The sequence below is a fragment of the Lolium perenne genome, chromosome 1 (assembly GCF_019359855.2).
Source record: "Lolium perenne isolate Kyuss_39 chromosome 1, Kyuss_2.0, whole genome shotgun sequence".
In the NCBI taxonomy this organism is placed as follows: Eukaryota; Viridiplantae; Streptophyta; class Magnoliopsida; order Poales; family Poaceae; genus Lolium; species Lolium perenne.
In genome coordinates, this window is record NC_067244.2 from 213,256,329 (window position 1) to 213,273,219 (window position 16,891).

The window sequence follows — 16,891 nt, forward strand, 5'->3', positions numbered from 1 at the left end:
GGATTCAGACTCTAATTGCTTGTAAAAGAATCATGAATAGCAAATTCAGACACAAGCAAGTAATTAATCATCCTTTGCATAAGCAGTTCATCATAATTTAAATAATGCAAGCATGAATTTATCACGAGATCCATGCTAAACACCGACGATAGCATACTATTAAGCAACACGGTTAATCTATAGCCACTAGAGCAAGTCTAGGTAGCTAAGATGAGCAACAAGACAAGTAAGCAACATCATAGTGATGCTTGAGCATCGACATCACAAGATAATTGAATCATTTAGTCACGGTATTAACCGAAGTAAGCTATCACTGATAATTGAATTGATCAAATGGATCAATTATAGCAAGCCAAGTTACACAGAGAGGTTAGCCAACAAGCAAGGAATGATCCAATGGATCATTGGCTTGCAGAGGAAGCACTGAAGCATATCATAGGCACCACTGGCACACACACAAGTGTCACAGATGCATGATAGTACACCTAGACAAGCAAGTGTAACATGCCAGTAAGCACAAGCAAGCCCATAAGCAAGAATAGCATGACATAGCAAGTTCATAAGCAAGCACCACAGAGCATAGCCAAGTTAGAGTAGGCTAGGAACAACAGTTAAGCAAACAGAGCATTTACAGCAAGCAAGGCAACATTGGCCAGTACCAGAAATTGGTGATTTGGCCATGAGCTTGCAGCAAAGGGAAGCATAGGAGGATTAAGCAACCATGGCCGAGTTCTGTGTGATCCCAGGATCACCAGAGAGCAACAGAGCATAAGGAAGAAGAAGCACAGTAGCTTAGAGAGGCGCACAGGTATGGAGAGGAGAAGGAGAAGGAGCATAGCAACTTACACGCGCCTGGTGGCAGAGGTTATGGCATGGCGAGGCAGTGCTAGCGCGGCCATAGCAGCTGCAAAGCCAGGGAAGGCGCCGGCGTTACGCCGACGAACACCACCACAGCAGCACGGCATGGAGACGACAGCACAGGTACTGCAAGCAGCACCCGCGCCAGGTCGGTCTCGGAGGCGCACACGTCGACGGCGAGGGCGAGAGCTCGTCGGAGATCCCCAATCGCTCAAGGCGATTCTCCACGAGATCCAGAGGGGAGGCGATTCGCCAGGAGAGGAAGCAATCGGGGAAACCACGTGGACAGATCGATAGATCGTCTCGCGGCGGTCCCGATCAGGTAGGTGGCGAGGTCAGGGAAGCACGGCGATGGCCGGAGCAAGGCGGCGGCCATGGCGGCGACGCCATCGCCAGAGCGTCGCGAGAGAGATTAGGGTTAGGTCGAGCGAGTGAGAGGGCCGAGTGAGTGAGAGTGCAGTGGGCCGTTCGGCTCCACCGAGCCGCTATGGGGCAAGCCTTAGTGGGCTGTCCCATGGGCCTAAGTTATTGGGCTGGGCCCAATATGAGTCCAGGGGGGTATTTTGGTCTTTTAACATTTAATAAAAGGCCAGAACTTTACCAAATTTTGATAAATCAAATACAACTCTAAAAATCCATTAAAAATTGGATTAATGAATGAAAAATAAATCTTAACAAGAATAAAATATGAAATGGAATTTATGAAACAAATTCAAAATTATGAATTTTAAGAATTTAAATAATAACTTGGAATTTGAAAATTATTATTTCCTTGTATTTAAAATTCAAGGAAAAATCTCAAATAAGTTCAAATACTTATTTTCAAACATTTCAAAATGAAATTCTAATATTCCAAGTCATTTCTTTTGAAAAAGGGTATTTTTCCCAGAAAAATACTATACTCCTTTTTATTCCAAAAAACTATAGAGGTAACTCTATAATTTTCAATTATTTTTGGAATGATTAAGGGAATTACCAAGTAACTAGTTTTACTTTGAATTATTGTACTTTGTGTGAATTAAATGGTTTATATTTTTAAATCAACTGTAAATTACCGTCAAAAGACATAAATCTTAAGTACAACCCTAAATGGCTATAACTCAACGGGGTAAAGGGATTCAACATAAAATAATCCATCCATGATTGCATTATTTGGATTTTATAACATTGTCCTTACCGGACAATGACGCTTCTTACAGAACCCGAGGTCCAGGTTCCATCAACTGCATTGAACTGCACTATCTCGCAGTCCACAGGCAAGTTCACCCTTGCTCATGTCAACTTGATTATTTTATAATACTTTAATACAAAGCTATATACTTATCATTCCTGCATCGCAAATAAAATGTTACTTTCCAACTATGAATATGACTATGTGGCTGGCAATGGAACCATGGTATGTGTTGATATGGTGGAGGTTCCATTGCAATGGGTTATATCACCCTAGGATTAAATTACCAATGCCGTCCAGTGATTCTAGCGCCGTACAAACCGCGTTGACCATGAGATCTATAATGGCTCTGGGGAAGCCAGTCGTATCTTTTCCCTTCTGCACGCCAACGGATTGGTAGAGCCGGCGGGGTGTTGGAGGCACTGCCGTAGGTTGGGATGGCCTTTTAAATCCCCATCCATTAGTGATGATGGCTCTACGATCTATGAAGGATTGTTCGGAGTACACCATGAGTAAAGCCGTATTATCGGGGGAAGTCTACTGGAGGTGTACGGTTGGACAAAAGGGTGGGTTTGCAGTCGCGGAGAAGGCGGTGTGGGCTTGGATCTTTATACCTGGCCTCACACCAAAGGAAGTGTGAACGGGGGCAAGTCCCTGCGGATGGCAAAAAGGGTGAGATCTCTTGTGGGAAAAGTAACGCACCTCTGCAGAGTGTATCAAATTGTGGCTGTCACTCCCTGTTCCGGGAAGGGAACTGCGAACGCGGCAGGAAAGGAACTCCACGAAGTTCTAGTCAACCTGTGAAGTAGCGGGCATAGTTTTCATAATAAAAGCAACCTTTTGAAGAAATGTTTTCAAAACATGCATTGACCTGCGATTTCCTGATCAATGGTCGTAGCTAGTGCATCAAACACCTTTTTATTCTTTTAGAACTTGCTGAGTACCTCTGTACTCACTTTCTTTCGACACCCTTGCTAGACTGTGATCCGGAAGTGGAGGCCATCAACGATGGAGCACCAGAAGGAAGTTCCGAGCTGGTCTACGAAGAACCTGATCTTACCGGCGGAGTGGAAGGCGTAGACTATGGGATAGTCTACGGACCAGATGACACGGAGGTGGAGGAGTAGTGACATACCCTAGCATCATAGAGCCGAGCAACGTAGAACTTACCTAAATAAGTTGTTGAGCTCTTTATATTTGTTATGAGTTGTAATCGTACTTAAGTAGTATCTTAGGGTGTTCTCATAGGACCTGTGAGAATACCAACTTGTTAAGACAATGTTTGTAATAAAGTATGGAGTGTTATGACCTGCAATGTTTCTGTTGTACCACTCTGAGGGATATGGCAATTTGTGAAGAAGCCCCTTCACAAAGATCATATCAACGACTTGTATACTACAACATGTAGTGGTATGCTGGGTCACCGCACAGATGCCATCTGTTTTTCTGGATTCAGTCGCTGTAATCAAATCCCCCACTATGGTCTTCGTTTGCTCACATTACCCGAACAAAATTAGTTGGGTCGATGAGAGCACTCCAACTAAGGATATATATGAAGATTGGGGAGAAGGAAGATTTTCGATCGAGAACCATGGTCTGCGTTGCATTACCCCGTTCAATGGTGAACTGTATGCAATAGCTGTGGACAATTTTGAGTCCGGAAGAATAATTTGCACCAATGTACAGTTGCAGCAGCGCGCGAGCACTGTCAAGATTGATACACTAATTTCATTTCCACAACTTGGAAATGACAAGTTCTATCTTGTGAAGTCGGATGGTGATCTGTTGCTTGTGTTGTTGGACAACATGCTTTTGGAGGACCAACCATTGGTGTACCGTGTGGACACTCAGAGCCGCTCTCTCCATCCGGTCAGTAACATTGGCAGTCATGCCTTCTTCGTGCATTATATCCGGTGTATCTCCGTCGATACCAGAGTGCACCCGACACTTCAACCTGGCTGCATCTACTACGCTGATTTGGGTTATATCAGAGAGTACATTCATGATACAAAGGCCTGGGATGAGTGGCCACGATATGTGGATAGAATGGGAAACTACGGTCTGATAAATGAACACATGCCATACCGTTTGGAGGATGTATTGGCCGCACACTGCAGACGGAAGGAGTTCAATGAACATTTCCTTGGGATAATGCACGAATGGAGCGACAAAGAAATATATGAGGAATGAGGAATCTTCTTGTTGGCCATACATTGCGTGCGTCTTGTATTTTTGCCAGCTTAGTTTATCGCGAACATTAACAACGTTATTGGCTGCTTTTGGCTATTGTATGCAGTTTATGTATTATACTTAGTTTTCAGATTATGCTGCTGTGAATTTATCATATACTAGCTTCTAGATTTGCTACTAGATTTGCTGCCATATTGTGCAAAAAACGAGGGCCAAAAGGCATAAATAATTGAAGAAAGACAGAAATAGAAGCTTCTCTAGATTTGATATAATTTGGTGAAAAAGACAGAGAGAGAAAGAGGGAAAAAGGTGCTCTTAAAATGCCAATTTGGGCCGAGAGAGACAAAACCCAGCTCTCACGTACAACCAAACATGGTCTCGTCCTGTCCCACGCGGTCCCTTCCTACCAGCCCCACACGACGCAGCCCACCAAACAACACGGCCCCACACGTCAACACGGAACATTCAACTAAACGGATTCCTTCCGTCCGAGCTCCTTCTGCGGGTTTCAGACAAAGGCTTGGGGAAAACTGAGGAAAAACTAAGAGACTGGGGAAAACTGAGTACAACTAAGGACCTGAGGGCACGAAAATAGAGATCCCTAAGAACTAACCTATCACCATAGGATAATAACTTACTTTTCCAGCATCCCAATTTACTTTCAAATCGTGTTTCTACCGGATACTAATCTGAATTCCTGAGTTTTTGTAATGGATTGGGATACCTAAATATCTAAAGGGGAGTTGTCCAGCATCACATCCAAAGATCTTGTTATACTGGTCCTCCTCCTCTTTTGCCTTTCCAAAATAAAAATCTCGCTTTTGTGGAAATTAATCTTAAGCCCCGATAACTCCTCAAAAGAGACATAAAATTAATTTCATATTAACTGTTTTGTTGAGGTCATGTTCCAGAAAAAGGATAGTATCATCAGCGTACTGTAGTATAGAGAGTCCTCCCTCCACTAAATGCGGGATTAACCCTCTGACTTGACCATCCTCTTTTGCTCGTTCAATTAAGATATCAAGCATATCCACTACAATATTAAAAAGCATTGGAGATAAAGGGTCTCCTTGGCTTAGACCTTTTTTTGTCTGGAAATAATGACCAATATCATCATTCACCTTGACCCCAACACTCCCCCTTGAACAAACTATTGCACTAAGTTCCCCCTTTCAGGGGCAAAGCCCTTCATTCGCAAAGTTTGTTGCAAGAAAGACCATTTCACCTTATAATATGCTTTCTCAAAATCAATTTTAAATAACACCCCATCCATTTTCTTAGTATGTAACTCATGAATTGTTTCGTGAAGTAAGACTACCCCTTCCAAAATATTTCTACCTGGCATGAAGGCAGATTGAGTTGGCTTTATAACTCTTGGGGCAATCCCCGATATGCGATTTGTACCAACTTTAGTAAAAATCTTAAAACATATATTTAGAAAACAAATAGGTCTATATTGCTAGATTTGGACCGCATCCTCTTTCTTGGGTAAAAGTGTGATAATACCAAAATGTAGTTTATAAAGAGGCAAATCCCCTCTGGTAAACTGTGAAAACAAAGCCATCAGATCATCTTTTATGACTTCCCAATTTTTTTGATAAAACTCAGCTGGAAAGCCATCGGGTCTAGGAGCTTTATTTAGTTCCATCTGAGAAATCGCCTCAAAAACCTCCTATTCCGTAAAAGGGGTCATCAAGATATCATTCTCAATTGATGAATTTTGCGTAATATCGTGGATTTCCTCTACAACTAAAGAAATATTGGTTGGAGTCGATTCCCCAAACAATTTCTTATAGAATTCAGTAATATAGACCCTCAAGTTATCTTCCCCCACAATAGTCCCATCTTGTTGCTCTAATTGATTTTTTTCTTTTTTCGGTGTTTACCATTCGCTATTAAGTGGAAATACCCGTATTATTCCTCCCTTCCTGAATATGCTTAACTTTCAGTCTTTGGGCCCATTTGGATTCCTCTTCTCTTCTTAATAGTATGTTCAAACTATTATTTGCCATATTTAATTCCTCCCTTTCATTTGTAGTCAATATATTTGTCTCTGTGTTCGTATCAAGATGATCAATGATATTTAACAATCGCTCTTTTTCTTTTATATATTTTCCACTTTGATTTTTTGCCCGTCCCTTAAGGAATCTTCTAATATGTCTTAATTTATTCAACCAAACCTCCATTGGACTAGCTCCACCTACAACTGATTTCCACTCCTTTACTATCATATCAAAAAACCTTCTTGGCGCAACCAATGCAAATCAAAAGAGAATTTTGCTTGATTACCCAGATATGCTTTCACACCTGAATCAATAAGTATGGGAGTGTGATCAGAATCAGCTCTAGTTAAAGCTCTTACAGTCACCAATGGAAATTTTTGTTCCCACGCAATTGATGCTAGTACTCTATCTAGCTTCTCATATGTAGGTTCTTCTCTCCTACTTGCCCATGTAAATTGTCTCCCAGCTAGAGCAATTTCCCTCATATTCATATGCTCAATGATTGTTAAAAACAAAGGGCCAACGCGCTTTGAAATTATTATTATTTTTCTCCTCCCTTTTGTGAATAATATTGAAATCACCCCCTACCAACATAGATAATGATTCTGATTCGCAAGTTCTCACTAATTCAGAAAAAAATTCTGCTTTGTGCACGTGTTGCGCAACCCCATAAACCGGCACCAGAATCCATTCAAAACCATCTTTTTTACATTTGATGCCAACTTTCAACTTCATGTAAGCCATCTTTTGACTCCGATTTATTTAGCTATCAACACTACCTGAGATAGATTTTAAATACACATATATACTCTCCCTATTAAGTGAACATCAACATGTTTTCAACCACAATATAGTCCACCTCCACTTCCTTCTCCAGGTAAATCTAATTGTGTGCTCAATTTTTCCAAAGAAATAATGTCCAATCCACAAGTTCTTGGAAGCAACGGCCTCAAGCCCAGTTGTTGGATCATGACTCTTTCCACGATACTCTATACCATGCCTTCGGGCAATTCTTCCAAATTCAATGCATACAGTCAACTTCTAAGAATACCCGGCCAACCTCGCTTATCATTAATCTCTATCAACCTCTTTGTATCCTCGTCGTTGGGATCTCGGAGATACATCGTACCGAAGACACGGATCGTGACCTTGGCAAACCTACACACAATCGGGGTGCGTATCTTCGCCAATGCGATGGTACTCGTCAACGTAGTTGGTTTGGATGCCATATGCAATGACTCTCATCGTTGTTGAGATCCTTTGATATGTGTTGAACCCAATTAGGTCGGTTGCGTTTCTCCGGCGAGTAAAATAGCAAGCATTGGCCTCGCAAGCTTCAACAATCTTCACAAAAAGAGATTGCCACATTCGGTAGCCGCTACGAAATAGATGAGCCAGATATGTAGGTACCTTGGCAAAATAATCTCGCGTGCGCATGTTGTGGTTGAGCATGCGGTTCCAAGGGATGCAAAGCCGACCGACTTTGGATCCTCGCTGCTTCTTCGTCTTTCTATCCCCGAGCTCCTTCACGGCAAGCAGCACCACCATTAGCTCGATATCGTCATCGTGCAAATCCTCTTTGTTCGAATTGTCGGAGGACGACGACTCCTCAAAAAATTGGGTGCTCGGGCTCAAGCTTGAGCTCATCTACACATAGCACGGAAATCCTATTTAAAAAATCAAATCGTCTACAAACATCTACCGGATCTATCAACTAGGTGAAGAAATCAGAAAATTACCTCGATGGGGAACGGAGAACCGTCGTAGCGGCGCAGGCCAAATCAGCGGCTAGGGTGGCGGCTTATGTTCCGACGCAAACAAGATGGGCCGCCTATGTCGACGGCGCGCCCGAGCTACTGGTGGGATCCATGATGGCCGCAAGCACCCAACACGAGCTCGGTCTGGATCCTTCGAAATAGCGAGCGGTGACCTCCCATGGGCGGGGAACGGGTGTGGCAGGAGCCAGTCGAGATTCTAGCGGACATAATCGAGAAACTATGGGCGGTGGCGAAGGAGCCTGGAGGCGGGAGTAAATGTACGAAAAGTTCCCTCCTACCAAGGGATTCCATGAGCTAGAGGGCACCATCGGGTCGACCGGGAAATCCTAGAATATGGAGGGTTGGGGCGCCGAGTTTTCCGACCTACTTAAACTCGCGTGGATATAGCCTATATGTTCTGGTCGAGTTTTTCATTTCAAACTTTAAAATAATTATATTTCAAGAATTCCACGGATATAAAGGGTCCACTACAAATGATCTTTTTTTTAAATCTCAACATATATATTAACCCGAGTCAGCAAGCCGCCTCATTAAAAACCTTCCAGTCCCCGTAGGTACCCTGGTAAAGATAAGAGTGCGTCAGAAACTTGCTACTCCAAATCGAAGTATAGTTACATCGTTCAGGAGGGCCGAGAGAATAAATCTAGGGGGTTCATCAACCCAATTACAAGAAGTTCTAGTATTAAGGCTATTCCTAGCAATTTCATTAGCTACAATATTAGTCTCTCTCCTGCAATGAAAGAACTCCACATGTCCAATACTTGCAACTTCCTCAAACATATCAGCATATATGGCCATTGCATCATTCCAGATCCTTTCTTCTCCTATGCAGAACTGGATAACTTCAATTGAATCCGACTCTATCTCAACTGAAGTAAACCCCATCCGGTTCACCATATTTAGACCATGCAAAACTGCCATTGCTTCAGCCATCATCGCCGAGCTCACATGCGATATAAACTTTGAGGCTGCCGCCACACAGTTTCCTAGGCTATCACGCAAAATTGCACCTGTTGCACCCGTGTGATTGACGTCCAAAAAAGCCGCATCGACGTTTAATTTAAGATTTCCGGCTAGAGGTCTTACCCATACGTTCTTTTCCACAGAATTCACTCGGGGTAACGATCTTATTGCATTTGCAGTAATAGCCCTAATTGAGTTGACACAATGCTGAATAGGGGGGACCTGCTCCCCATGAGTTTGCCGACGCCGCAGCCACCAAATATACCAGCTCCCAACAACCACTAAGTCCGGCATCTTCAGCTCATCTAATGCCGGCACCGACGTCGTAGAGAGTCTGAAAATTTTCTCCAGAGCTTGAGGACCCGAGTTGCTGGCGGTGACAAGAGATTAACTTATCAATGCCTACGAATTGTAGACTAGGGTTTAGTTGGAAGTAGAGGGCAAGTAGATCTCTAGGGTTTCAGCCGAAAAGTACTCGACGATTAAGAAACTAGGGTTGCGTGAAACAATGAGTCGATCCTTTCTTTGTCCCTCGACTCCCCCTTATATAGGAGGCGGAGCCGAGGGATTCGTGGTACACGAGTTACAGAGTCCGGGAGGGTTTCTGAACCGTCCCGTAATAATTACAAGCTGATATTCCTAATACAATTCTATCTATCCTTAATACTAATTGGGCTTCCAGGCTTCATATTCTTTGACTCGTGGACCTCCAGTAAACCCCGGGTACCATCTTCGGCAGGACCATTGGGGATGCCTATGTCAGTAGCCCCCGAGATTTTGCTTGAATCGAAAAATCAGGGAAAATCTCCAACTTTATAATCATTAAACAACCTTTCAAACCATCATATATCTTTAGGTAGAAATTTATATATTGTACAGGGATAATAGTAATTGGGGCTAGTTCATCTGATGGATCAGGTACTAGTTAACTGCTCTAGTGGCAATCCGCAAAAACCTACTTCAAGATCACGTCCCTGGACATGATCTCAGGATACTGGTGTTAACTCGACATGTGCCGCTTAAGGTCTTACCATTTGTCGAGTCCCAGTCATATTTTATCGGGTACCTAACGCGTCCGTTAGGATTTTTCTTCGTATCTGTTGATACGGAAAAAAGTGGCAAACCGACGTCAGAGACGGTGCCACGCCGCTCAGAACGGATCTAGGGTCTTACCTTCGCAGAGTTTTGCGGCATTCAGAGATTATTCGCGGCTTTGGCGCTCTGAGAATATATTGTCGAGTGCTTTTTCGGCTGTTGGAATAGCACATTTTATTGAGTCAACGGATGACTTATCTTGTCTTCCCGATGGGAGTATATGGAGAGTTATTTGTACAACTCAAAATATGCTCATTATACTTTTTATAATGTCATCGGGCACGCGAACAGCGTTCCCGATGGGAGTAGCCCCCGAGGCTACAACCAAGGACTTGTACTTGGTTGTAGGCTCATCATTTCAATATCTTTTGTCGCTATATTGTCATGTTGCCGAGTTCTTCTATCTTTATCGGGTGCGCGACCAGCGCTCCCGATGGGAGTAGCCCCCGAGGCTATGGACAAATGCTTGCATTTGATCATAGGCTCTCGCCATTTCTACTTTGCCATACCCAAAATCTTCCTTTTCAAAAGTAGCCCCCGAGCATTTGATCAAAAACTTGTATTTGATCAAAGGCTCTCGAGATTGTCAATAGTCTTTTACTGTCGCCAATTTCCTTAACCTCACAGCCGAGATTTTCACTTAGTAAGGTGACATCAGTGCTACGATAGCCACGACCACTGTATCGGGAAGACGCGAGCACTGTCCTCTCTCTGACCTGCGGGCCCAAAAACCACGGCAATTTGACACGTCGTGCAAGTGGGGGACACACGTCCTCCGCTTTTTCTGGCCCGTGCACTGTAGCGTTTGTTCCGTTCCTTCATAGTTAAAATACGCATTTACCCCTTAGCCACGTGTAAAGCATCCGTCTCACAACTATTCCATCCAATGGTTCGTCGATTCGCAAATTCCCTATAAAAAGTCTTCTTCTTCCTCCGTTCGTCCTTTCGCTGCGCCGCATCTCTTCTCTCTTCTCCAAAAATCTCCTACTGCACCCAACTGTTCCTGAGCTTAGCCAAATTCTCACTCTCGTTTTCGCCATTGTTAATTCCACCACGCACCAGACTCACCAGGCACAGCACTACAGAATCCAAGATGGCGACGCAAGATCTGGAGTGGGAAAGATCCAAGATCTCCAATCAGGACATCAACCTGATGAAGAAGCTTGGGTTAATGAAGAAGAAAAATGCGTTGCGCTTCCCCAGCGAAAAAAGCTGCCCGGCGCCTCCTATCCAATATCGGGTTAGTTTCGTTGACCATCTCATCCGCGGCCTCTGCCCCCATCCATGATTTTCTCCGCGGTCTGCTCTTTGTCTATGGGTTGCAACTTCATCAGCTGGCTCCCAATTCCATCCTCCATGTCTCTATTTTCATCACTCTTTGCGAGTGCTTCCTCGGATTCCATACTAATTGGGCTCTGTGGAAACGCATCTTCTGCCTCCGCCGCAATGGCTCCCACAACATCGCCTACAACATAGGTGGTGTTGTTATTTGCGTTCGCCCTGATGTCGAATATTTTGATGTCAAATTCCCCGACTCCGTCCAAGGGTGGCGCAAAAGATGGTTGTATGTTCGCGAAGAATGCCCCGACTCGGTGGAGTACAACATTGCTCCTTTCGACGGAGGTGCCGAAATTCTTCGCCGCCGATCCGGGGACGCGGAGGCCACCGAAGAAGAGAAAACAGCGATAGAGGCGCTAATGCCCGTATTCACGAACTTCAAAATACCCGCGGCAAGGAACTATCGGGTATCCAAATTACAGCATATTTCCTTAGGATTAGGGTCCAGCCCCTGCAGGCTCGCAAGAACCCCCTTTGGATGTATTCTGGCGAGGAAGATGTCGACCGGCTCTCCAAAGACCTCGAAGTAAAGGACTTGGAGAAGCTTGTCCGAAGAATCTCCTCGCTTAGCAAAAAAGACACCGTTCCATCTACCTGTCGCGTGGAGCCGTATAGCGGTGCCAACGCCCTCCCCGAGGTAAATTTTGTCGACTGCTGTTTTTGCCCTTTTGTTGATTACTATTTTGCTGACACCTCTTATGTAACTTCTTGTCGACATATCTTGTCCTTGTAGAATCATCAAGTTCTAGCTTCTCTTCCTCCTCTTCCTGAAGGCGGGGAAATCGAAGAACGGGATGTTGTCACCGATGACAACCAGGGTACTTCTCGCCCTGAGAGCGAAGTTGCGGGTTCTCAAAAATCCGCGGCTTCCTCTGAAAGAGAAGTTGAATCCGAGGCTACCGAGTCGACACACTCCCTCCCCTCAGCTGTTTCTCCAAGGAACAAAAGAAAAAGGGATGAAGTCGCCGACTCCGGCACCTCCAAAGCTGGCGAACCTCCTGCCGAAGAAGCTGTTCCCGACGAAGAAGGGACAACTTTCGACCCTTATGATGATGCCCTTGTCAGCTCGTAAGTTTCTATCGCTTTTTTCTTTTTGCACCCGATATTTTGCCTATGTTGTTTCTTATATTGTCGCTTATTATTATAGTGGCAACGAGGACGAAAATCCTCCTATTGACGTGACTGCTCGAACGAGTACGTCTCTCACTTTAGTTATTTCCGAAGCTCAACCGGACGCGGATGAGACCACGCCTCCTCAGCAAAATATAGAGCATCCGACTCCAGTTGCAAGCCCCTGTGCCTCTTCGCCAAAGAGAGCTAGGGTTGAGTCGGTCAAAGAGTCTACTCTGTTGATTGGTGGTTCTGTGACTCCTTCGATGGATGATGTAAGTCCTTCTTTCATTTATGTTGCGACCTTTTCAGCACTTTCGACTCTCCCTTGATTTTTGTTTTTGCTGTCGAACTTTTGCTTCCTATGTTGATTTCTCTTCCTCCGTTTTCCCTTTCAGCCTTTGATGAAGGAATTTATCCGTCTTGGTACCCAATTCATCGGGTACCGTGACCATGCTAAGAGGCTTGAAGGTATTCTTTTCTTGCCTCTTTCCATTGAATAGGTTCTCCTTCATTATTTTGTCGTGACATTTGCTGTCCTTTGCTTTGCTAGATACTCTTTCGGAATCTAACAAACGTGTTGATGCTCTTGCTCTTAAGTTAGAGCAAAGCGAAAAAACTCGTAAGAAAGCTGAATCAGATGCCGCCGCTGTCGAAGATCTTCGAAAAAGACTTCATGACGCAGAAAATTCTTTAATAGTTTGCAAAATTTATAGGCTGCTGTTTGATAGGCTGCTATTTGATGTTGCCTGTGAACGTACTAGTGAATCTGGCAGATACTTCACAAAATTGTATCTAGTTGACAGATTGAATTGCATTCTAATAAAACTGATTACATTGTAGTTGAAAAATGTCCGACGAGTTAGATTTGGTTTCTTACATATCGGAGGAAAACAAAAAAAGAAAGAGGAGAAGGATTGTGTTGATCAAACAATACATTGAATCGGCTCTTCTTGCAATGGCATATCTGACTACGCAAAGGGGGCCGAGGGACTTAGGGAGCTTTACTGATGATGAGCATAAACACACTCTTAGAAAGTATTTGTTGAAAGATATGTATGATGGGACCGAAGTTGCATGCTATGATCAGCTTCGGCTAACAAAAAGAAATTTTCACGATTTGTGCGCTATGTTGCGTGAGAAGTGTGGTTTACGTGACAGCGTGTATGTGACCGTTGAAGAAAAGGTTGCCATGTTCTTGCTTGTTGTTGGTCATGGTTTGAAAATGAGGTTGTTGCGAGGTCAGTACAAGAGGTCTTTATGGACTATTAGTTCCCACTTTTCTTCTGTGTTGACGGCTATTTTATCTCTCCATGGGGAGTTCGTTAAGCTGCCTGATCCTTCCGTTCAACCTCCCAACGATTACAAATGGAAGTGGTTTGGCAATGCAGTTGGAGCATTAGATGGTTGCCATATTGATGTTTGTGTTAATGTGGCTGACCAAGGACGGTACAGAAATAGAAAACAAGCTATCACCACTAATGTACTCGGTGTAGTTGACTGGAACATGAAATTTTTGTATGCCTTGCCTGGCTGGGAGGGGTCGGCTTCTGACTCAAGAGTCCTAAAAGACGCAATGAGAACAACTCGCCAAGATTCATTTGTTGTTCCTACTGGTACTAATCTTTCTTTTGCTAATTTGTTTGTATTTCCTTCTATCCTTGGCTAACTTACTTGTTTGTTTGGCTATAGGAAAATATTACTTAGCCGATGCTGGTTACACCAATGGACCTGGATTTCTTACTCCATTCAGATCCACTCGGTATCACTTGAAAGAATGGGCAGCAAGTGCACAAAAACCAAAAACACCGGAGGAGTTGTATAACTTGCGTCACTCTCGTGCTAGAAATGTAGTAGAGAGAACTTTTGGGTTGTGGAAGAAAAAGTGGGCTATCTTACGTTCTCCAAGCTTCTTTAACATTGAGGACCAGGTAACATATATCCATACAATCTTTGAGATGCACATGCAATAAAATGAAAGACAAATGCTAACTTAAACTAATATTTATGCAGATTCGAATTATTAGTGCGTGTGTTGTGTTGCACAACTATACAAGGGATAGACAGTACATGATGGATGACCTATTGTTGGAGGAAGTGGATAATGAACTAGCAGCTCAGCCAATTGAGGCTGAAGATGGTGCCGGTTATATTAGAACTGTTTGGGTCACTAATGCATGGAAGAATTTTAGGAAGCAGTTGGCGGATGACATGTTTGCTGATTACCTTGTTGCCGATGCAGAACTAGAGATGTAGTAGGATGAGTGTGCTAGCTAGCTGATGTTTTTTTTTGTGTTCTATTTGCTATCGGAAGTAACACGTGGATATTAGATAGTGCCTTTTGGATATTTTGTGATCGTTACTACATATTATGTATACCTACTTTTTTTAGCTTCTGGTGTTAACATATTATGTGTACCTACTTTTTTTTTACTTATGTAGGTCCATGGAGGAAGCTAACAAAAAGAAGTTTAGCAGGAATTACGTGCAATGGACTCCGGAGATGGACCGTGCTTTGTTGGACACGCTTATTGAGCATCACGAGAAGGGTGATCGTGCCCAAAATGGATGGAAGTCACATGTGTACCGTAATGCTATCAAGAATGTTCGCGAGAAGTGTGGGGTGGATGTGACAAAGGAGAAAATCGTATCAAGGTGCAAAACTTTTGACAAGCACTATGAGATTGTTAGTAAAATTCTTGCTCAGAGTGGGTTTGGATGGGATTGGGAAAGGAATGTCTTATTGCTTGATAGTGATGAAGTGTGGGACAGATATGTGGAGGTACGTGACATGTAACTTTCTAATTCTACTTTGTTTCAACTTAGGAATGCAAATTCACTTTGTGGGTGTTTGCAGGCTAACGAAAAAGCAGCTATATATAAAAACAAGGTCATCCACAATTGGAATGAGATATGTACCATTTACTCAAAGGACCATGCCAACGGTCATGGTGCTAGGACAGGTGCTGAGACCGCAAATAACACTGAGACTGAGGTGGTAGCACCAGATCGAGAAACCAATAATATCTCCCCTGATTTACCTGGTCCAACACCAAAGAGGCCACGTACAGGTGAAGCAATTTTGTGCATGCTAGGAAATATGACGACGTCTTTCAGTGAAGCAATCAAGTCTACCGAGCCATTACCAATGCCCGAGGTTACTCCTCCTTCTACGATACTTGCTGCATTAGAAGACATACCTGACTTCTCTAAAACGGACAAGCTGAGAGCTTATGGGAAGCTAGTCCGTACTGAGCGATTATTCCATGCACTTATGGAGCTTCCCCTGGAGTATAGGAAGGAATGGTTGCAGATGCTGGACTGATTCGTATCAAATGCGTTTTGTATCGTAAGAACTTAATATTGCATATGAGACTATGTATTGTGTATGGTTGGGACTTGGTGTTATCTTCTCGTTATTGTTTAGGATGGAACGTGGTATTATGTTTCTATCAATCTATTTGGACAAAATTACGCTTTGTTTGTTTTATTATTAATATTTTATTTGCACGGTATTATGTTGTCACGAATAGTAGCATGTTCTGCTGTTGTACATAGTCTACGCGTATGTACTAACATGGTACTGTTCAAAATCTAGTAGTACAGCAATTCACCACTTTGATCATCCAAACAGCATTTGGCATTCGACCTCAATATCTAGTCCGAGTAGTGAATATCTAAGACATCCAAACATAAATATTGGTATTTGATCTCAATATCAATATCCTGGATATTGGATATTGAACCCAATATAATGCCTAGCTTCCCAAATCAAACATCCAAACGAAGCGTAAGTATCATGAACCTTTTAAAGAGGCTTGCATGAAGAATGAAATTGTTGTTAATGATTACAATAAACATGCTCAAACTCCTAAGACTGCTATTTCCTATAAGCATGTTAATTTTTGTGGAATGCATAGACCTTGTGAAATTAATCAAATAGAAGATGAATATTGTATCCATCATATTAATGAAAAAACTAGAAAGTGGGCTAGGGCTCTAGATGATCTTGGTAAAAAAGTTTGTGCCCTCTATCCTTTTATTTGTGAAGTTTGCCATAGAGTGGGTCATTTTAATTTTCAATGCTCCTCCAATGATAATTTGAACCCCATGAGTGCTGCAAGTTTGTATTGTGATGATGAAATTACTCCTAATCAGCATGATGAACTTACTTTATTTTTGTGGTGTGAAGAGCTATCAAGAAAAATCTCTTTGTTACATATGAGTGATCTTGATATTGATGATGTCCTGCATGGGTGTTTTTCTTATTGCATTGATAATAGTCATACAAATACTTACATACAAAATATTTTAGAAGATGACACCTTGCCAAAATATGATAGGACCGCTGTGTGTTTTGAACTAATTAATGAAAAGGAGGAATC

The 16,891-nt window shown here is 43.0% G+C and overlaps 1 protein-coding gene across 2 annotated transcripts; it reads left to right on the forward strand.

Annotated features, from left to right (window-relative positions):
• The first annotated feature begins 13,206 nt into the window (after positions 1-13,206).
• LOC127323380 (uncharacterized) lies at positions 13,207-16,004 on the forward strand. 2 transcript variants are annotated; one of them, XM_051351539.2, is made up of 4 exons: positions 13,207-14,122; positions 14,199-14,437; positions 14,520-15,288; positions 15,364-16,004. In XM_051351539.2, exons 3-4 carry the CDS (start codon positions 14,953-14,955, stop codon positions 15,829-15,831), a joined length of 804 nt encoding a protein of 267 aa, XP_051207499.1. In that variant the 5' UTR covers positions 13,207-14,122; positions 14,199-14,437; positions 14,520-14,952; the 3' UTR covers positions 15,832-16,004. Both variants share the same exon structure in this region; 1 of them encodes a protein (XP_051207499.1).
• Positions 16,005-16,891: the final 887 nt, after the last annotated feature.

Coding starts and splice junctions, on each gene's coding strand:
- LOC127323380 (XM_051351539.2), top strand. CDS start 14,953: ATGGAGGAAGCTAACAAAAAGAAGTTTAGCAGGAATTACGTGCAATGG. Junction 15,289..15,363: donor TGTGGGACAGATATGTGGAG/GTACGTGACATG, acceptor GGGTGTTTGCAG/GCTAACGAAAAAGCAGCTAT.